Raw genomic sequence first — 23,559 nt, 5'->3', positions numbered from 1 at the left:
TACACTATATGACTAAAAGTTTGGGGACACCTGACCATAACCCCCATATGTGCTTTTTGAACATCCCATTTCAGATTTAGTCCCCCCTTTGCTGTAATTATAAGTTCCACTCTACGGGGAAGGCTTTCAACTAGATTTTAGAGCATGGCTGTGGGGATTTACCGATTCAGCCACAATAGCATTAGCGACGTCAGGCACTGATGTCGGGTGCAGTCGGTGTTTCATTTCATCCAAAAGGTGTTCAGAGGGGTTGAGGAGTTGTACAAATGGATTTTTAAAAATAAATTCAACTATATTAGATACAGGAAGTATGGTTCCTGTCACCACTGTCACAGTGTGAAAGATGAACACAGAAAAGCTATATCCTTAACGGTCCGTCGTTTGCCCCTCCCCCATTCATAAACAAAATATTCTTAGTGTGAGGATGGGCCAGTGTAATACCTGACCCAGTGGGCCTCTGTTAGCATTTCTTGTATTTCCAATTTCTGACCATTAGGTGCAATAATAACTCTGAGCTAGAGTTGAAAACGTAACATCTAGAAAGGCAACCAAATTAGAGGAACATCGACTTATATCTGTCAAATGGCAACATTTTTTTTTTACATTGTTGGTCAGTCTAAATAGATAATTAGTACTTCAACTGAATTTAAAATGTATGGGGTTGTAAATGAGAATGTTATGGAGATTAACATTTGTTGAATGGCTGATATATATGGTTGGGCTCTGCCACAACCGTCCCTATGTATGACCCACCACTGCTTAACTGTAAAATATTTAAAAGTCATTGGTTGCATCTACTTGTAGTGTGTAAGTGTGTAAGTATGACTTGTAGTATGTAAATATCCACAAATACAATATATATACACACTAAAGCGAAACACCACATATGCCTCCTGTAACAACAGGTATTTTTACACCTACACTTTCTCCTCATACAATGGCAGTTAGGTCAGGCTCAGCCACAGCTGTGCACACTGTGGCTTGATAATAAATGGCGTAAGCAAACACTCACACTGAAGGCTCGCACACTGCCTGAGACAAAGTTAAAGGATTCACCAGTACTGAAATATCTGCTCTTTGAGACACGCATTTGGGAATTGGGGGCTCACAAGTAAAATAGTGTCCCCATTTCCCATAATAAACATGTCATGTAAAATCCTTAGCAAATCCTCCTTTCACAGCACAGCCTGGAGGTGTTCCAGAGCTGCATTTATGATTGCTATAATCATAGTTGCTTTCAAGATTAAAAAAAAAACTCTAATAAAGCTCACTTGCTTTGTTATTAGTCAGATCTGATCACTTGGGAAGAACAACATGTACTGACTACTGTCTAATAAAAACAAACTCAGATGATGCAACTACTTCATCACCATATCTGTGGATACACATAATATAATTTGTTCATACATATGATTTAGCAACAGAATGCTATTGGCTTTACTTTGGAAAATCAATCATCTATGCTCGTTTTAATGAGGCTACTGCATCTTGACCCTGTTTATATGAGCTTAATTGATCATATTCATAGTACCCAGCTGGAATGAAGTCAATTCGGCGGAGCTTGGCTGAACTAAACTGAACCGAAATAACCTCTTTCCACAGATTAGGCTACGGCCAGCTTCGAGCCGACTGCCGAGACAGTCCAGGGCTCCTAGAACTTCTCACTTCACTGTGCTAATTTAAACAAGGGTTTTATTTTTCTATTTGTCAGTGGGCTAAACTGTAGCATGGTTGTTAAACCTCTCCCAGACCTAATTAAGAGAGCAATGCTAGCATTCATAGGTGAGCTCGCGCTGCTGGACCGGGAGGAGGAGGGGGCGCTGTGCTGATGCCTCTGGCAGCCCAGCCTGGCAGCTTCCAGCCCGTATGGCTGCAATATTAAGTGACTGCTGAAATTCATGGCCTGCATAGCTGTTTTATAAGTGTAGGCGACAACCTGATTGCATATGGCGCAAGAGTTTTTAATGCAGTGCAACACATGAGCAAATTGTACTGGTTCATAATTAATTAGGGTGTTGTCATACCAAGAGCACCCAAGCTTTTGTAGGAGATTTTCTTTTAAATATGCCATTTGGGGAGTTTACCCAGGTGTCAGCCCACATTTACACTGCTCGCGGTGTAGATTGTGATCATTCAGTGACGACAGTCTCAAAACAATAACATCAAACTAGATCTTGCAAAATTGCAATATTGCTTTCTCAATGGGAATAGTGCTATGAAAAACATTTTAACTCCTGCTGTGAAAAGCAATAAAGATCACAGTGCATAACCAGGCTGTGCCTGATGGGATGCTCAAATGTTAATGGGTACATTTCTCTTGTATAAAGGCCACTGTTTAAAAATACATGCAGCACAAAGAAAGAATAACTGTAGGCTTAGTATTAAAGCTAAATAAAAAGCCAAATATTAATACAGTCTCAGCCTTTAGTAAGGTCTCTATAGATTTCAGAGCTTAGTGAGATGCTCTGCCCGAGGCTTTATATTCTTTTTTTTAATGTACTGAAAATTTTCACAGACATGAAAAGTGTGTCTGAAAAGAAAAACTGTCATAATCTCTTTCTCATTACTCTGACTGTTAAGATGCATTGGTGCAACGTGGCTCTAAAATCGTGCTGTTCTTTTCTCCTTTCACCTTGGGCCAGACAACAGTTTCAGCTAGTAAGCAGTGAGAGGGCAAGCTTGCCCCCTTATGGTGTTTCCAAGAAATAAATTTTACAGAGTGTATGAAGCCTCAAAAATCAAACTAGTCCACATTCTCCAAAAGCAAATACATTTAAAATGCTGCTTAGAGATTAACATCAGGAGGGTTTTCACTTGGCATTTGAGTTTGTGAGCTGAGTTGTGTTTAAAAAAAAAAAAAAAACTTGGTTGCTTGGTTAGAGTGATTCACTGCTGCACGTTTTTCTAGAAACCACTGTGGATGAAAGAGGAGAGAAGAGGAGAGACGAGGAGAGGAGAGCAGAGGAGAGCCTGAAAAACCTTGGCAGGGATGCAAAGCTTATGTTGGCTGGAGGTCAGGGCAAGGGGTAGCAGATACACTGAGTAACCACCGCTGGTGAACATAAAGTACACTAAACAAATTATTGAGAGCAATGCAAGCTAAGACAGTGAAGTAACTTCAGGTGAAATGATAATCGCACCTCAGAGAGAGTGACGTTGCCTGACAATCACACAGGCAGGTGTAAAACAGTCAGTACTGTCATCTCCATTTAAGAAAAAAAAAAAAAAAAAGATGATGACAGACCTTATGGCACTTTTATGTAAATTTCTACACCACTAGGTCACAATATACAACAACACAATATAAAAGACTGATATTTGTCCATGCTCTGTTTAAATATATATATATATATATATATATATATATATATATATATATATATATATATATATACACAATACTGTGAGTACTGTGCAAAAGTCTTAGACACCCTATTTTTTTTTAGTACAAACTTTGTTATAGATTTTTATTTTATGACTTCTACATTATTGATTCAGTACAAAAACATTTTAGATTTCCAAACATTAGTTTTTCAGCACATAATGAAATGTTACAGAAAAATATTTATATGTCAGCAAAGAATATTACATAAGAGACCACTTATCAGACAGAAAAAAACATAATGAAGGCTGCTGGGTTTTGCTGCAAAAATAAGAAGCAAGTGTGACAGTCAAAGTCTGCAGAAGAACTGTGGCTGCTTCTGCAAGATGCTCAGTAACACTTACAGCTCATTTCCTTATAAAGCTGCACACATTGTACCTGAGACTACTATTTTTTTTTTAAAAAAAGAGAAGGATTGTCACACCAAATATTGACTTTGTTTCATTTATTACTGTTTACTGCCCTTTATAGTATTTTTTTTAATGTAGAAACATTTAATTTCATTATTTTTTGAAGGCATCTTTGCTCTACAGCATTTCTTTGCATGTGCCTAAGACTTTTGCACAGTACTGTGTGTGTAAATATATATATATATATATATATATATATATATATATATATATATGGAAGAGTAGTGGAAATCATTGAGAACTCTTTTAAAGTTCACATTCCAACTAATAAGCTTGCTTTTTCCAAGGTTCATTTTCTAAATCAATAATATTTCTTTGGCCAAAGCACATCTGCAAGTATCAGTATAATGAAACAGTTTTCTCAGAGCTGGAATGGAATAACTGGATTTCATGCTCTTTGTCTCAAGCCATGTTTCAGTGTTTTCCTAAAGCACCTCCAGCAAAAAGCAAAAGACCACATCCAAGCTCCATAGCAACAAGGTGGACTAAGGGCAATAAATCACTGCATTGTACATAGCACCGCATATTACCTCTTTGTATGTGTTGTCATTCACTTCAACACTTTTCTCTACAATTAGCCTTGACAGTGATGTGACTGTGTTCAAAACTGACCTGAGGGCATGGCCAAACCATAACATAGACTTTACAAAAATAATAACAAGGCGCAGATTTGTTAGCTTAAATAACAACTGGAGCACAGCCTAATAACAGAGGAGAGAATGGCTCTTATTGTGTCGCTCAATATCTCAATATTCTTCTCAATATTCCACAGCAGGTGAGAGCCATAACCAGGCGATTTCATTACAGGGTCTTGGAGTGCTTGCTAATAAATAATAAATGGACAGATAATCACACAGCATAGAGACCTTGTCGAAAAATACAATTTAAATAGAATTGAAATTCCAAAGATTTTACTTTTCACGGTGGTGTTGGCCATTACAAAGGAGCTCTCCTTTGCCAATTTCCATTGACTCAATCATGAGAGGTAGAGGTGGAAAATGCTGGAATATCTGCCACTGTGTTTTCTCCAGCCCTGCAGTTATAAAGCCTGACAGCTCATCCAGAATAGTATTCAGAGAATGGCAAACAAAACTGAGGTAGTGGTCTGTGCTAGATTTACCTTTTTTTTTTGTTCACATCACTTCTCAGAAATCCTGCTCTTTGGCAGAGGCACAGGAATCAGGCACACCACTCTATTACGACACACTTCATGATGGAGAGTAAAAAAAGTAAAAGACCACGGCAGCATCAGGAAACCAAATATCTGGTATGACAACTACGTAAATACGCAATTACCAAGCGTATATTTTTGGAGACTCAACAGCGGTCTGATCCTACAATAAGAAAAAGTCAAGTATTGACTTACAATAAAAGGATTTTCCAGACTAGGAAATCATCTCCAGCTGCTCTGTAAATTCTTATTCACTCTTTCGAAATATGCTCCTTTAACCAGTCAGCCTTGAGTGTTACGATTTCATCGGCCCTGTCTCTGGGGACATTATGCTTTCCTGACACATGTGCTGGGTGCAAATGTTCCATTTCCATTTGTTTGTTGACTAAGACAGTAGAGTTCACATCTCTAGTCCATATACATGCACCGGCCACATGAGGAATAAGAACACCTGTACCCCTGTTTATTCATGCAGTTATCCAATCAGGCAATCATGTGGAATCTGAGGAATCTGAGGCTACTGTGAGCACAGGTTCACCAAATCTGGCAGACAATGTTGTTCTTATCTTCAACTGTCCAGTCATGTTGCGCATTCTGAGATACTTTTCTGAACACCACAGTGGTAAAGAGTGGTCATTTAAGTTACCGTAGCCTTCCTGTCAGCTCGAGCCACATCAACAAGGCTTTCCCGAACTACTGCTTACCAGATGTTTTTGGCATCATTCTGTGTAAATTCTATTGACTGCTATGCGTGAAAATCAGCTGTTTCTAAAATACTCAAACCAGCCCATCTCCGAGATCATCTCTTAGATCATCTCTGTGTCGCTGAGATCACCTTTTTTTCCTCATTCCGATGTTTCATGTGAACATTAACTGAACCTCTTGACCTTTATGTGCATGATTTTATGATGTATAAGGAAATCACATTTAGCTAACAAGGTCTTTTAGCAGACTTTTTACCACTGCATTTGTTAAATTGGCTCCTTACTGGCTCTATGATTAAAAAGTAAATAAAAACATAATTTTTTATTGCTTTGTAAAATATATTGTTGGTTTCAGTTGAGCTCAAAGTATGTTATGGCAGAAAAAAAAAAAAATTTTGGTCAAAACCCTCTTATTTCTCGCCATTTTGGGCTGTTCAGCTACAGTAACATCTGACGACATTTCACCACACCTATAGTATTTGTTCCTGGCCAGTGACTACACAGGCGGTACCTATGTAAAAAACCAAATGGCAGGAAAGTAGAATGAAACTGAAATAAGTTGTGACTCTTGACCCACAACCTGCATGGTATGTAATGAAACAAGCTGACAGTCTCACTTGACCTACTGACGAGTTTCCTAGAAAAAGCAAAAGATCCTCTACGATTTAAGCACTGTGTGCTTATTGAACCTGAAAAAGACCTTTTCATGATTATAATGATGTGTTTTACAAGCATTTTACACTGTGCTGCATTCCTGTCTCACCTTGCAGAAGTGCTTTTATCTGCATCTTTTATGTGTTTTAATGTGCAAGATAACAGCCAGTTATTAAAGCATTACTAAAGAGGTTTACATCTTCTTTCAATTTAATATTCAATGTAACATTACTTTGATTTGAAAGTCTAATATACTGTGGACTAAATCATGCTAGAGTAACTCAACCTGATAGATATTCACTCGTAAGCTTGGGAAAAATACTAACCTAGCCTTTCTAGGTAATGGACATAATAAGTACATCTGAAATGAAGGCAAATAGATGCAGATAGGACTCATCTTCTCTGAAAGTACAGAACATTAGGGCCGTTCTACCATATTCTGCAAAGTAGTCCTCAAAGCACCGAGCACTGACTCACTAGTGTGGGATGTCAGTTGAGTGTGCTGTGTTTAAGGGTAAAAATGACTAGTGTTGTTATAAAACTCCAGTTTTATAGCGGCTATGCAAGAGTAAGACAACACCACAGAAACCACAAAACCCCTAAAGTCAAGAAATCAATATCCTTCTACAAAGGAGTATAAGCTTATAGCTGTATCGACACGTTTCTCAGAACATATGATACAGCGTAAATATACCAGTCATAGGAAACTGGCAGGAAATTGAATACTATCACATATTGTGTGAAGTCTGCCATGGGGGAGTGGCTGTGTTCCAAATATGTTCTGCTTACCAGAATAACAGCAGGCATAATTTATGGCAGCTCGGATTAGACATTTACAGTTATCTCCCTTTTCCTCAAATTAATTCTTTAGCCAGTCACTTCCTTTATGAAAACACACTTTTGTCATTCTCACTCAAGACATTTTCTCTCTCATACACACACACACACACACACACTTATTCCCTTTCTCTCTCTCCCTCAGCTCTGGGTAGAGTCACTCCTACTCACGTGGATGTTCCTGAGTTTCTTCTTTCCTCTCTCCAGGCGGCTCAGCAGTGTGCCGGGCTCTGTGGGCGTCTGCTGCAGCAGCCTGTCATCCACCGACACACACTTCCTGAGTGCCGCTCTGTCCCCCCACAGCTCTGCACCAGGTTTCGCAGACTCCAAAGGTTTAGGGACACGTTTCAGTTGCGACGCACTAGCCGCCTCTCCTCGCTCATACTCACGCAGCACTGAACCTGAGAGATGAAAACAGACACCTCAGGTGATAAATGACACCCAGAGAAAGGAGGGGTAGGGGGTGCATCAGAGAGAAGCGCCGAGTGAGCATAGGAAACATCAGGAAATACGATAATTATTACTTTCACTCATGGGGAGGCTCATAATAAACTAGCTGTCAAAACGACCACTTGACTCATTTCCTGTCTTAGTCCTGATCATTTCTAAGCCACCCTTTAATGATTCAGACTGCATCCCACTACTTCCTTCTGACAATCATTTCATTCCCCTGAGCTTACACTAATAATTGTATTGCAGAGATGAAAGCATGCATCTGGTGCAAAACAAACAAGTGCTAACTCCAAGACTATTCCATTAAAGTTAAAGAAGAGAAAGACAGAAAATAAAGAGATATGATAAAATACTACATGAAGCCAGCTCACACTGTTCTACATAGCCAAAGTGGCATAAAGACACTAAAGAATACATCATAAAAGCTGCAGCTTTTGGGGGAAAAAAAAGCATTTCACACACGAAGAAACATGACATGTATTACAATACAGTAAAATGAGTTTTGCCTTGCTTTAATAAAAGCAGTAGCTTTTGTTCAACTAAAATTAAATAAAATGTCATTTTCCTCATGGCACCCATCCAAATATTCCAGCCAAGTTCAAAACTGTTGCATATTTCATCTGCGTAAAAATTAACCCTCCCACTCCCCCTTCTAAAACAAAACTTTTAACACTTTTAGTTTTCAAATAAATAGGTTTTTGTAAACACACACACACAGTACACCTCCAGGTGAGCAGGTGTCTTGTTTCCTCGTATTCATTCCCACCAGCTGCAAAGCTGCAGTAGATCAAGTTCATCTTTGTGACTATCTAGTCACTGGAAGCCACAGAGTGTCTAATCAGCTCAGCAATTAAAACTTCATGAGAATTTTGCATGTATTGTCTTCCGGAGAAAAGCTGTTATGGGAACAGGAATGACCTCTGAGACAGAACTCAGTGATGAGACACTGCAGTAACTGAGGAAAAGAAAGCTCAAGTAAAAACTAAGCAGATTCACTACACAATGAAGCTCAGATGTGGCATTACTGGCATTTGTTTAGTCCACTTTCCTAAGGCTTGTGTATGAACATTCCTTTTTTACTGCCTCTTTGTACTTTTGTTCAGTGCTGGGAACAGTGCCAATGCGGGAGGCTTGTGGTATCACAGTCATACTTTAGAGAACATGTTTGGAGCGTCTCTCCTGTAGTTCATCGCTATGGTGACTCTGATGGCGATGGCGGGGGGAAAGAGGCAGAGCTGTGGATCCATATCATGTATCCCATTGTGCTGGATCAAGTTGCCTCGCTGGAGTAGGATTCCTGTCGAGTGCTAGTGTGCAGAGCTGTGTCATTATTTTCTCATTATGAGCGTGCATCTTCTCGCACCATCTGGTTTGTTGGATTAACCATATGCAGTTCTGTATTTTTGTTTCAGACAGCAATGGCACTTCATTCATCAGCTTTTTATTTGTCTTTATAAGTCATAATCTTCAGTTTAATGTCTGTTTCATTTTTGTGTCACATTACTCAAAACTGGATCTGGCAGGAAAGTGTATTTCTTTACTGCTGCAAAATCTTTGCAATGTTATTATATACTAAAATAATATAGAGTAGATATCATATAATTATCTGTTGTACATTGCTGCCTAGGATTTGTTTCTAAATTAATTTAAAGCTACAGTGAATAGAATTCTACTGAGTGATTATTGAGTCAGGGAACAAAAAAATACTTTATAATGTGGTGTTCCTAAGTTGAGTGAGTTGCCCTGACAATCCTGTAACAGTAATTCACAGTCAGCGCTGTCTTGGGGTCTGTGATATGGGGTCAGATGTCATAATGCCCCAAAACTCAAGGCTCAAAAGACGTCAGAGTCCAAAATGTCAGCCAGCCAATCAGGTGAAAAAAGAGACAGTGGGAGTCAATATAGTCAAATAAAAAATGGATTTAAGAGTGAAAATTTGGTTATTTTCTTATTAAACAGGTAGGACATTTATTTACTCTCTAATTCAGTGGAAAGCTAGTGAATGATGGTCTTGATTCCACAATGATTTAGCCTCATTGTGGAATTTGCATCATTTCCCAGTCGCAAAGTTGTATTAGCTAAAGAAACAATGATAGCCAACAAGAGGCTAACAAGTAGTTTGGTGTTTTTCTGTGTATTTAAGTATTCAAACACAGTTCTGTGTCTCATCATCGGTATCTGATGTCCAACATACCATCCACCAATCTGTGAGTTTTAGCGAGCAGATGTGATTGTTTTGTTCTGTATATTGTATTCCAGCTATGTAATTAGTGGTAGCATGATAGTTAGCACGATAGTTACTACTATCAGCCCCAGAGATGGATACACCCTATGTACAGGTTGTGAGATTACCATTTTTATCTTTTGTCATACCAACTGTAGCAGATTATTTCTATCCTTGTGAACAGTTGGACCACATCCTAAACCAAAGAGTACTGTATTAAATAGTGTGTCAGTATACAGTAACTTTGGATAGTGTATCGTATATCTATGGAGTTCCCACTTTTTAGGCATGCTTCTTATTGCACATTATGCTGTTTGGAACACAGCCTTGAATTCTTATTAAATGTCTATTATATGCCCCTCACAGCCAGTAATAACAGTAGTAGAAGTAGTAGTAGTAGTAGTAGTAGCAGCAGTAGTAGTAGTGTTGCTGCTTCAGAGCATCAGTGTCCCCGGTTCAATCCTGAGCTTGGGATACCGTCTGTGTGAAGCTTCTTTGCATATTCTCCTCGTGTCCACATGGGTTTCCTCCAGGTTCTTCGGTTTCCTCTCACCTCCCAAAAACATGCCAGTAGGTGAATTGGCTAAAACAAATTGTCCCTAGGTGTCTGAGTGTTCGAAAGTGTGTATGTGGTACCCTGCCATGTATTGGCGTCCCGTCCAGGGTTTTTTCCCACCTGCCGCCCAGTGTTCCCGGCATAAGCTCTTTATCCACCATGACCCTGACCAAGATAAAGCAGTTACTGAAAGGGAGTGAGTAGAATGCAGTAGCACTTTTCCACTGGAGAGGCGACATTCCAATATCTTACATACAGTAGCTTTAATACCTTAGCTTAATTTTTTATCTATCCTTGAATCAATCAGGTTCTGTCCAAACACTCAAAATAGTCATGTGACTAACAGCTGACCAGTTTACCTGTTTAAGACCTGCTCTGCCCTCAGACACATGAGCGTCTTGAACTCTTGCAGACGCAGCTCTAATCAGCTCCATATCCCGAAATCAATATATACCAATACAAAATATCATTTAATATCAACCACCTACAGGTCTAACTGAGCCACGTACCTGCTTAGAAATTACTTGATAAATGCAAACTTACAACATAACACATTTATTGGACTAAATTATCAGATTAAATTACTATTCAACATTACAATACACTGAATGATCATGTGCTTTCAAATTACAAGCAATATAAAAGTCTTTGTGCTTCAATGATGTGTTTCTAATGAAAATACTCATTCCTTGAAGATTAAATGATCCATAAACCAGTACCACAAGCCTAAAAGGAGATTCTATGAGGAAGCCTTTGTTCATGCTGTCTCTGTCTACCCAACGCAGCCAAGATAAAGTAAGCGCAATTTAACCACAAACTCACTTACATTCCTATGTGCAAGTCCAAAATGTATTCTAATAAAGCAATACTTGTAATACTAAATAATAAATGTAATACTTCTGAGCTTCATCATAATCTTCATCATCATCATCATCATCATAATATTCATTGTCCCAAAGAGACCACAAAGAAGGTGGTTTTATAGCTGCATGCCTACTCATACAATCAGCTGATCACATCCTGCACTTTACTCAGCCATTAAGAATGCTCCTCTCACTTACACCCCAGGGCTTTAGGCTAATGTAGAAAAGCAAATAGATGAAAAGGACTGAAAAAAAAAAAAAAAAAAAAAAAACAGATCATAGTATTAAATAGGTATTACTGTATGACTAATAATCCGGAATATGGTGCAATAATATCAGCTAATATACATTATTATTTTGTGATAAGATACATCAAATAAGCAATTCATACACTTGAAAAAGACCAAACCCCAAAAGCTATCCCATAAAGTTGTGAGGATTCTGGCAACATAGTTTGGCACCTGCAAAGTATGAGACCAAATAAATGTACTGGCAATTGGCAAATTGTGGCAAAGGCTGTGGCAAAGAACAGAACTAACCTGATGCCCTGATCTTACATCTGCTCCTCCTATAATTGTACTATGGATTCACTTCACTGAACACTGTTAAATCACAGGAGATTAAAAGCAAGGTGTCAGCGGCCATTCTACCTGATGCCATGGGTGTGTTTGGTTAATCATGCCTGCACAGCATGAATGATAAAAGACATTTTTATAGCGGAACGTAAGCCAGAGGAAGGAGCAGCAGGCCATCTATTGCCTTGCAGCATTTCCCTGTGCCGACATGATTAAATGGAACTCAAGAGAGTTGCGAGATGAGAAATTGAATAGCTCAGTCTGAAACCATCTCTTCAGGATTGTTAACACAGCTTCCACCCTTTACTGAGCACAAGCACAAATGCTACAGTGCCCTCTACAGGATAAGTACAGAACGGGTACTGAATGAAAAAAGAAACTCGACACTCACTGGACTGAAAATCCAATCAGACAGGTCACAATATCTCCTGATATTAGATATCAGGGAATCCTAAAAGTGCTTTATACTGTAAGAGCAGCGGAATTGAGCCTCACATCTCTTTCTCTGATGTGGGCATTGCAACTGCTAGCAGTGCAGGCATCAGTACAGGAGGCAGATCTGGAACGATCTCTCAGAGCAGTGTTGGTCCAGCTTTCAGAAGCTCATTTGTCCTGCCTGTTCACTGCATGCAGCGGCTTTACTGGAAGAGGTCTGACACAGCTGGCACGACATGCCCGTCTACTGCATGCCAATGACATCCAGTCTCCTTTCATGGGGTTGACAAGTTTCAGTGTCTCACTGCAGCAGCTATACTGCTATTTTTTTATAGGGGTTTAAACAAATTGTGGACTCAATTAAATGGTGTGTATTATTTATTAATCAGGTTATATAAGAAAGAGGATAACACAATTGGGTTTATAGCATTGCCAACAATAAACCTGAAACTTTTATGCTTATGCGTAAACTGGAATGAAAGAGCATTAATATAGTGACTTGTGACATACGGTGATACATTCAGGCTCTTCAGATCACCAGACCTTCTCTATTCCTTGACACAGATCACAGCACGCCATAATGTGGAATCACACGTTTTTGTCTGTAATTTCAAGCTGTAAATTGTCACTAACCTTGTTTTCAGTTTATCAGATACCTATCGACCTGTAATCAGTGCTGAAATATAATAGAAGCAATAGCGAAACGCAATATAATTGAAAGAATAGAATAGAATAGATGCATTAGTGAATTAAATAGAAAACAGAAATATTAGTTAATACAGGGACAGCTGGAAAAATGAGAGAGTAAAGGAACAATGGAATAATCATGTCTGACAGCCTAAGCCACTCTACATTGGCTTCACACAGTGGTTATCAGATGCTGATTATATCTTAAAACCTTCACACTGAGCCACAAACCCCAAAGAGGATGTAGTAGATTAACTCCCACCTACTGCATTACATTACGCAGAGTAGCAAGAGATCCAATACCCACAGGCCTCATTCATAAAATGTTGATTCCAATGCTAATGCAGTATGTCTACAGTGTTAAAGCTCTCTCAGGAAACCCAGCTAGCATAACATCAACACTTAACATAAGTATAAAATGAGCATAAAAAAAGGGCTGTGGTGATACTGCCAACATGTCGTATGCATAATGCCGGGAGTTTTTCGGTTTGTCAAATGCATGAATGCATCTGCGTAAGACCACGTATACAGTATAGACTACAGTGTATGTTTAGAATGTCCATTACCATTATGTTCTCCACCCATGCGCTGTCAGCATTGTTTATAGCTTGACAAAGTCACTTCCTGCCTCACTGCTCCACCCATAATGAGAGTGATAATAGCTCTCTCTGCTAAACAAGGGAGACTTGAAGTGGAGGCGACCGATTTGCTTTCGGCCCATTGCCGCTAGCCGCTGTTGTTTTAGTTGACAGCTTCTTGACAAATGAATCGCTCATTAAGCCATCAGCAAGCTTTGACACAGCAATTGTTACAGCACTAATTAACAACGTCTGCAGGTGGCTGCTGCATGTACACTGTGCAATTAGGAGCCATTTCCTTGTCCAACTAAGGCACTAATGACAGGGTCACCTCTGCTGATTGGGAGTTTAACTGCATGCATTCTTGGCCTAATTTCCACCATGCTATAATAATGCTGCTGGTACATACCTCCACAAAGGCTTGACATGCACGTCTTCACACACATGCCATGCATAAATCTCCACATCATTTGTGTAATTATTATAAGCAGTTTTCTCTCTGTTTGAACAGTTGAGGACACTGCTAGGAGATTCCGGTCTAGAAGCCAACATCCAAGTTTAACTACGGTTGTTTAGAATACACCCATGCTCTTTCCCCTTACACACAAATCACACACACACACACACACACACACACACATATATATACTGTCGCGCTTGCTTCTTATTTTTGCAGCAAAACCCATCAGCCTTCATTAAGCTTTTTTGTCTGAAAAGTGTCTCTTATGTAATATTCTTTACTGGCATACAAATATTTTTCTGTAACATTTAATTATGTGCTGGAAAACTAATGTTTGGAAATCTAAAATGTTTTTGTTTTATTGTAGAAGTCATATACATTATATATATAACAAAGTTGTACTAGAAAATAGGGTGCCTACTGTATCTATATATATATATATATATATATATATATATATATATATATAGAGAGAGAGAGAGAGAGAGAGAGAGAGAGAGAGACAGAGAGACAGAGACAGAGAGACAGAGATAGACAGATAGATATTCAGCATATTTGGTGCCCTAGGCAAGCTTCACCCCTTCTCCCTTCTCTCCACCTCCCCAGACTGCCTTGTTTCTGTGGCCATGTTTCCCCTCTCACACACTGCTTCTTCACTGTGTTTGCATGCTTCAAATCAGTGGCCTTAATAATCAAATATATTTCTTTACATCAGCTGTATTTTTGCAGCAGTCCAGCAGCAGGTGCACACCTTTTTTAACTGCATCTGATGTTACATAGTATTATAATATAATATTTATTCCATTTTTTTTTTGTGTGATAGAATAATAATCATTAAATGATAATATCATCATGTATATTCTCCTAATAGTAAACCAATCATCATTTTTATGTGTGTGTTAATTAATACTGTGTCAAATAAGTCGAGGACCAGCCCTGTGAACCTTTAAAATTCCACTCCACTCTCAAATTTGCCATTATGTGTTAACTCAGTGGTTTATAATCTGTGAGCTGTAGCCCCCTAGTGGGTGATGGTGATACTGCTGTTTGGGCCATCAATATTGAGCTTTACTTTTCTTGCTAAAACACTCATTATATGGAAGTTATAGATAGACAACAAGGTTATTACTTAGGTTGGGTTAAGGCTTCTGGATATTATGAGTGTGAATAAAATCTTCACACTCATAATAAGTCAAATAGAGGCTCAGATTTGTGAAAAGCTAATTGGACAGGTGTTTCCCCAATCTAATTTATTTTCTAGCGATGAGTACAATGGAAAAAAAAATACATATCAAGAGATACACTTAGGTTTGCCAGCAAACTGGCAGCAAAACAGTAGCGTTTCATAAAAAAACTGAAAAACTGAGCTTAATGATACTATTACAACAGCATCAATGAGGACACCTCCACTGCCAAAAATCTAGTCCTTCTTGTTATTAATTTTAATACTTCAAATACATTTGAAATATACTTCAAACAGGGAGGAAACTATTGAAGAAAAACTATTTCAGACATCTATTTGACCATGTAGTGACCTTGACCCTGTTTGGATCAATTCCAAAATCTTGTCAGTTCATATCCTGGTGAAAATGATAATTTCATATAAATCCTACAAACATTCAACAACTCATTCTTGGGATAAGTGAATTTCGGGTGGACAGACGGATGGACGGACTACCAGGAAACAGAAAACAAACAGCTAGTGGCAGAGGCATAATAAAAACGTACTTATATTTGAAAAGGAGAAAACACAAATTTTACAAATTACAATAACATTATAATATTAAAGCTTCAGTACAAAATTCAAAAATTTAAAAATCAAATTCTTCCGATCAGAGTTTGTAACTGTTATTTAAATTCTTAGAAAAAGATATCATGATGTCTGTCATATCTCAGAAAAGTGACATACTGTGATATAATTTACTACAAAAATTGATATTATATCATCATATTGCCCAGTCCTTGTCTCTTCTTTCTGTTTGCAGTTAGGGTCAGTTCCAATCTGCTGTGGGCTGTGTGAATATTTATGGTCAGTTATACGGGAAAAAAGAGAATGTAAATAAATGTTTTTAAATATTTGAATTAATTCATAGTATGTCCGTCATGTTAGTCTGTCTAAAATTGGCCCGAGTCGACGCAGATGGTCATAATGCCCCGAAATGCTAATTGTACATGGTTGAAGGAATGGGAGCCGAGTTTATAACCAGCATCATTCATAACTATTATATAATATAATCAGACACCATTGTTAATAATATTTAAGTGTCTGAACTAATAGTATAACCAAGAAAGTCCATCTAACAGTAAAGACTCAGTAAAGACTGAAAGAGTTCTGATGGGAAATGTATTTTTCTAATGGGAGCCCATGGTTGTGGCCTACCTGAAGCATTCCAGTGCAGTCCTCCGGGGCTGGCAGCAAGTCGGCGGCGCTTCCTTACACTCGCAATGTCCTGATAGGAGTGTGTGCCTGGCTTCAGACCTGGAGTGGAGCAGGTCTGCGAGGCCACAGGGGACTGAGGGGTCACAGAGACTGGCACAGTGGGGGAAGGTGGCACATGACAGCTTTCCCTTTCTGGGGAGTGGTTCAGATAGATAGACTTCCTCTCAGGGGGCCTGCTGTAGAAACAGATTATGTGATTTTAGTCATTCTACTGTGGAATATGGTGGTAGCTCCCTAGACAGAAAAAAAAAATGTGAACAATTTCCCTAAAAATGTGAACAATGCAGTCAGAGAAAGTGGTAATGTAATAAACTTGTAAGCAGTGGTAAGAAGCCATATAAAGCATTTTAGCTACTAATAATAACAATCTACAAATGAAGAGTCTGATTAATAATTTGATTTTCCCACAACACCCAACATCTATGCTAATAAAGCCGCTCTAAAGCCATGATGAAAAGATACTTTATATCATCACTCCACTCAGAAATTTCACACAAATTAAGTTGAAAACCTAATTAGTTTTTACACTGCAGTCCAATCTTCAAACCTGATTAACATAGTAACCGCATTCACTATCCTCCTTATAATAAACCAAAATGAATAAATGCAGACTACAGATTTGCCTTGAAACATAAAAACCTGAAATTCTTTACACAGTTGCCCTGAAAGATTAAAAAAAAAGTCAAATTCCTTGTCTGTCTAATGTACCTGCTAACTTGAAGTGTATAACTTTGGCTTTTCCATGATCCTCTCTTGTATGACTTCTTCTTTTTTCTTCTGAGTAAAAACTCAACCAGACGCTCCACTGTAAACATGCTGGCCATGTAGCTGCAAATCCTTCATTCATCACCTCATGAAAATTAGCTCTTGAAGATTTCTAACAACAATCCTCCATGTAATCTATATTCGTCATCTGTATGTGGTGCCAGTACGTTTGTTACGAACTCTCTGTGTAGTAGCGTCACAGTTAAAACGCAGGGTGGTAAAAAGCCCCTGGTTAAAAGCAGCAGTAGTGCTCTCTTGTGTTCAACGTCCATCATAAATATTGAATTTCACCTGCAGCTAAAGTGTGCCAACAAAGAACAAACAAAAGCCACGTCAGTCAATCAAGAGTCAGGTGTTGCGTGTATCTGATCGTGAGTGAGCCGGTTCCCGATCACCTGAAGCGAGATATGAGAGTTTTCCACAGTATACTTTTGTTTCCATTAAGAGATGTAATACCACCTATACGGTAGGCTAGTCTTTCCACTGTATCCAGTAAACAGCTCAGTAGTGGTCTCCTAGAATTATGAATTCTGTTCCAATTCCCGTTGCCCTTCCAAAAGACCTCAACATTAATTTGTGGGACAGCTGCTTAGATTCCTGAAACAGATATCCACTGTTTAGAGTACATTCCTCCAGTGACTAAAAGTTGGCAAGGTTGGCATTTGAAAGGGAAAGCATTATGTGCCGTGTTCATTGGAAATTTCTCCATTTCTTCTCTTCCGTGCAGAAACAAAGCTTCCATAAACAGAAAATTATAGCGTTAAGCACATAAAGAACCACTTATCTTAGCTGCTATGAGCACATTACGGTAGTGCTTACCCTCTGATATACTCTGAATTTCAAAATAGCACTCTATTACATTACTAAAAATACATCCCAAGTTACTAGTTTGATGTATTACATCAAAAGATGTCTGGGTTTTTGTTTTCTACTAACACTACTCCTGAGATATACCGATTGGTGACAATATAAAAAGGAGAAAAAAAGACTGATAATGATCAACATACTGATTACTGATCAGTATATTTGGGATCCTTATCACTAACCATTCACTTATGTAACATCACTGAGGGTTTGGACACTGATGTCGGTTAATCTGCTTTGAGATCTGTAATGTAAAAAGTGTTCTAAAAAATACATTCATTCATCATTCATTCATCTTCAGTAACCACTTTATTCTGCTTAGGTTTGTGGTATGTCTGCAGCCTATCCTTGGAATACTTGCCATGAGGCAGGAAAACACATTGGATGGGATGCCAGTCCATCTCAGGGCACTACACACACACATACACTCCATTACACCTAAGGCAATTTTATCTTAGCCAATCCGCCTACTGTCGTTTTGGAGAGGTGGGAGGAAACTGGAGAACCCAGAGTAATCTAAAATTATACAGTTCTATTAAATTCTATTCAATAAAACTGATATGAAGTTGAAACTTTCCAGATGATTAGAATTCCACGTTCCTTTGAGGACTAGCTGATCTATAACGACAGCACACAGTTTGCTCAGAGCTGACACACATTAACACACAGTGCATCACTTTGCTGAATTCCACCATATCAGTGCTACTCAAAACACCTTTGCCATTACAGGAGTCATGATGATGCTACTGTTTCGCCATCCAACAAAAAATGTCAAGCTGCCCCTGAATTCCTTCATAAGGATTCAATAATGACCTCTAGTGGACACACATAATACCATATCAGAGTATCTACAGAATGGACACTTTCTTTGTTTTTAAAACCAATAAAATCAGTAATCATTCAAAACACCATGCCCTTCATAAATCATTGCAAAGAGGTAAATGATACGACTAGACAGCAAAATATAGGGAAGAAACAGAGCAGAAAAGTAAACCCAAGTAGAAAACCAAAGCTCATTCTCAAGTCTTGCTAGATAGCAGTGGACAGCTTGATAATCTACTCTACCTTGTAAACATGAGATGTGTACATTGTGTAGGTCCCTCACCTGGTTTCAGCATCTCCAGAGTCACTATCAGTAGACAGTGGTGAGGCAGAGCAGGTAGAGTCCAAGCTCCTGGGCAGCAACGTTGATGGCATACACAGCCACGACTCCAGATCCATGAACTTTGAATAACTCAGCATCTCTAAAACACTGCATACATCATTTAAAATAATGATCAAATAAATGATCTCTCTAAACAAGTGGTGGCTGTAACACTAGCAAGAAACGCTTGACGTGCTTTTGGCCTATTTTGCTTAGACCAAAATCGTCCAAGATAAAATCTAAATGTGAACATTTCTGAAGTTAAAAGTGATGACTGGTTTATACAGAATATTTTCAGAATAAACGTAGCTCATTTTTTAACTAATATAACTGAAGCAGCACACATTAAGGTAGGTTACAGAAAACAGGGATCCCACCTGTCCTCTCCCATGCCTGGAATTTCATCTTTCTCATCCGCCGTGTGGAACACACAGGATGCCCGCGATTCCCGAGGAATCAACAGGCATGTCTTCTCCGTCTCATAAGCCATGTTGAGCCATGTCTAACCATGCACCCAAAGAACAACAACATGAGAGTGTGAAACATTTTCCCGGTTGCAGAATGAACTCTTATATACTTCCTGGATTTATATATAACCACTGAGTTAATATGTCTCTGTAGGTGTTTATTAGATGCTATGCATTTTCCTGTGCACAAAGGCAACTGCTGTGTATTGAAGACAGTTTAGCGAATACAGTAACGTATCTTCAACAGTGTGCAAGTTTAAAGATTTTTTTTTACAGTTTACACAGAAATTAAGTGACACACTCTACTGAAGTCAGAAGGGTACGTGGACAGTGTTTTGGGCGTTGAGCTGATCCATGACTCAGATGAAGTTAAATAATGAAAGCTGACAGCCAAAGCCAGTGTGAACAAGAAACAAGGAAATGGCAAGGAAAAGGCAAATCCACACACACACACATACACACACACACACACACACACTTAAACAGCTCCAAAACATTCCCTGAAGAGGATGAAGAGATACACACTCTTCATGGAGACTCTCTCTCTTTCTCTCTCTCTCTCACACACACACACAATCTTCATGGACACACTCTCTCTCTCTTTCTCTCTCTCTCTGTCTCTCTCTCACTCTCTCTCTCTCTCACACACACACACACACTCTTCATGGACACTCTCTCTCTCTCACACACACACACACACACACACTCTTCATGGACACTGTCTCTCTTTCTCTCACTCTCTCTATCTCTCTCTCTCTCTCACACACACACACACACACACACACACTCTTCATGGACACTGTCTCTCTTTCTCTCACTCTCTCTATCTCTCTCTCTCTCACACACACACACACACACACACACACATACTTAAACAGCTTCAAAACATTCCCTGAAGAGGATGAAGAGATACACACTCTTCATGGACACACTCTCTCTCTCTCTCTCTCTCTCTCTCACACACACACACACACACACACACACTCTTCATGGACACTCTCTCTCTCTCTCACACACACACACACACACATACACATACACACACACCTCTCTCTCTCTGTGATGTTACCATATCCATACTCCTCATTCATCCATCTTTAACTCGCGCGTCCCTCATGATTATTAGCTTCGTGCTTCTCGCTGTTTGTTTTTTTTTTATACAAAAAGCGCACCACTAAGTTCTATCCTCACGTTTGTTTGTGTATTTTTCAATCCCTGTTAGTCGTTTTAAAACACCAGAACTCGTTCTCGTAGCTTTCATCCCTGGTGAAGCTAACTAGGCTACCTCCTTTGTTCTCCAGGTCTGCTTTGTAAACTCCAAACATCTGCATTCAGTTCCTGGAAGTGTGTAGCTCAGCTGAGCTTCCCGCTAGCCGCTGCTCACCAAGCCCAAGAAGCCCAAAGACGCCAGAGAAAAGCCGTGTTGTCTCAAGTGCAGTGTGAAAAGCGTGTTAGACTGGATAAAACTCACCAAGTAGGGTCCCTGTTCGCTATCAGGAAGTGACCCAATCTCTGCCCTCTCTGTCATCTGGCACTTATTCTTCGCAGCGAGAAGCAAACTTTCCATGCCTAGTGCAGCATCTCACACTCCGCTCTCGCTCTCTGACAAAGCTTAAAGGGCTGGTTTTTGGGACCTGTGTTCAAAAGTCGTTTCTTTCAGAAGTTTCAGAGAGAGCCCAAGCTTCAAAGAGGACGGCCGCCGAAAGGAAGACAGCTTTGGACAGGAAATGTTTGTGTAGTTGCTGAGGGAAAATTGCGAAGCTGCAGTAATTAGGCCGCGGAGTTAGATAAACAGTGCATCTTCATCTCAGGAATCATCGAGACTACACTCATTCAGCTGGCTCTCTCAACTACTGCAGATAGGATCATAAACTGATGAAGCTGTACCATGCACAGAAATGGTCATGATCTGCAGGAGTTTAATAACCATCTTTCATATCCACATGGCAGCCCTGCTGAAAAAAAACACACAATAGAAACCATCACAGAAGTTCTAATGGTTTCCACTACAAATACCATTACAAACCATCAGCTAATCTTAAAACCATTACCATTACTGGTCCTTACTGGTATCCGTCCATTCTCTGTACCGCTTATCCTACACAGGGTTGCGGGGTAAACCTGCAACACACTGGATGAAGTGCCAACCCATCGCAGGGCACAATCCAATCACACACACATTCACACACTACGGACAATTTGGAAATGCCAATCAAATTACATGTATTTGGACAGGGGGAGGAAACTGGAGTACCCGAAGGAAACCCCTGATGCATGTAGAGAACATGCAAGCTCTACGATGCGTGATTCGAACCCCCTCCTTAATGGTATCCACTAGACATAACATGCCACAAACAGAAGGCAACATATTACCAGTAGAGACCCACAGGTACCATTACAGTTTCCATTAAAACCAATTCAATTCCCATTATAACCATTAAAACCATTACAAATTCTGTGAGGGTTTCTATTGGGTTTTTTTATTTGTTTGTTTGTTTGTTTGTTTTTGGGGTTTTTTCAGCAGGGAGATTCAGCCTGGCAGAGATTATACTTATGTCTAAGTGCATGATTAAGGGAAATAAATGTGAACTGTCCATGATGCTATGGAAACTATTTTCATAATCCTAATTGCGTACTAAAAGAAACAATAATACATAGATCATTGGCTTATACATATATTCAAATCAATATTAACAGTAATAGTGATCAATTCCTGCTGGAAAATCCAGCTCAAACCTTTTTTGCCAGCTGGAAAGCTATCCATCTTCCTTAGGCCTATTACTAAACTGATCAGTACATGTTTGAGATTTTAGAATTGCTTTACTGTTGTGCTGCTTTCAATGTAGCATCAGAAGCAGTCATTTAGAAGCTGTTTTAATCGACCAGCTCTTACCAGCTCAGCCTGTGTTTTGGCAGCTGGTAGCTGCTCAGACTGAGCTGGATTATACAGCAGGGAAACCGTTTTTACTTAGTCAAATGGTATTTTGTTCTGTTTTTCTTTTTTTCTTATTATTATGCTAACAGTTTTTTTTCACAAGCTACTATAAAAACTATGGTGGTTATGGTGGATGAGTCTTTTCATTCATTAATATATATCTTTCACTTGGACAAATTAAGATGCTGTACCATGAAACTAATTTAAAGCACATAATTGGACTGCAAAGACAAATTTGCACTGTACGTTGAAGAACAAAAATATATGTGTACTTTTTCTCGTTGTGTATGCTGGGAAAGCTATAGTCTAACAGGCAAGCTGGGACCTGAATTGCTTTTCTGAGTGAAAGTGAATCATGATTATTTAGAACATTTTTGGATCCATGTAATGACTAATAATTAGGTATAAATTTTTCTAATAACTGCTTTCTTTTACCTAATGATTTCCTTTACATTGAGGTTAAAATGCCTAATTACAGAAAGGAAAATATTGCTAGAGTGTTTGTAAGAGTGTTGGGTTCACATGTTCTTTAAATCAGAATTGCAAGGAGTCAAAAGATCAAGACTCAACATCTGTTCCTATGTAGTACATGTCTCTGTGAAATCAGGAAGTTTATGGGAAGAGCCACCTGCACGTTGTATATAGAGTTTACACAAAAGTAGAGTAAGAGTCAGATTAGAGCAAAAAAGCAACAGGAGAAGGGAGAGGATGAAAGAAGCAGACGGTATTGGACATCTGTCAGTAATCCACATCATGGCAGAGTGTCCAGGACACTGTGTGGCCTTGCAGCTGTGGCCTAATTTTTTATTTTGCTTTCTGGGACAATGTGGCACCCTGCAGCCTGGAGGATGGCCTTCAAGGGGGCCATCATGAATGACTGATTTCTCTGACCCCTCTCTCCTGCCTTTCCTGTCTCACAACAGTTCCCATTAGCCTGATGTACCAGTAAAAGGAG

At 39.1% G+C, this 23,559-nt stretch overlaps 1 protein-coding gene across 3 annotated transcripts in view; it reads right to left on the bottom strand.

Moving 5' to 3' along the window:
- Nucleotides 1-21,484, bottom strand: part of ankfn1 (ankyrin repeat and fibronectin type III domain containing 1) — a 67,700-nt gene extending 46,216 nt beyond the window's left edge. Inside the window, exons 1-5 of one of the 3 annotated variants that reach the window (XM_053238803.1) lie at nt 21,141-21,484; nt 19,580-19,704; nt 19,164-19,310; nt 16,370-16,605; nt 7,330-7,559 (exon numbers count right to left, since the gene is read on the bottom strand). In XM_053238803.1, coding sequence (XP_053094778.1) covers nt 7,330-7,559; nt 16,370-16,605; nt 19,164-19,310; nt 19,580-19,704; nt 21,141-21,236 — 834 coding nt within the window. In that variant the 5' untranslated portion in view covers nt 21,237-21,484. The other 2 variants (XM_053238804.1, XM_053238805.1) reach the window with 2 other exon arrangements.
- Between the last annotated feature and the right edge of the window lie 2,075 nt (nt 21,485-23,559).

The sequence above is a fragment of the Pangasianodon hypophthalmus genome, chromosome 12, assembly GCF_027358585.1.
Source record: "Pangasianodon hypophthalmus isolate fPanHyp1 chromosome 12, fPanHyp1.pri, whole genome shotgun sequence".
NCBI lineage: Eukaryota > Metazoa > Chordata > Actinopteri > Siluriformes > Pangasiidae > Pangasianodon > Pangasianodon hypophthalmus.
The sequence above is the reverse complement of the archived record's forward strand: the minus strand, read 5'-3'. Positions and strand labels throughout refer to the sequence as shown.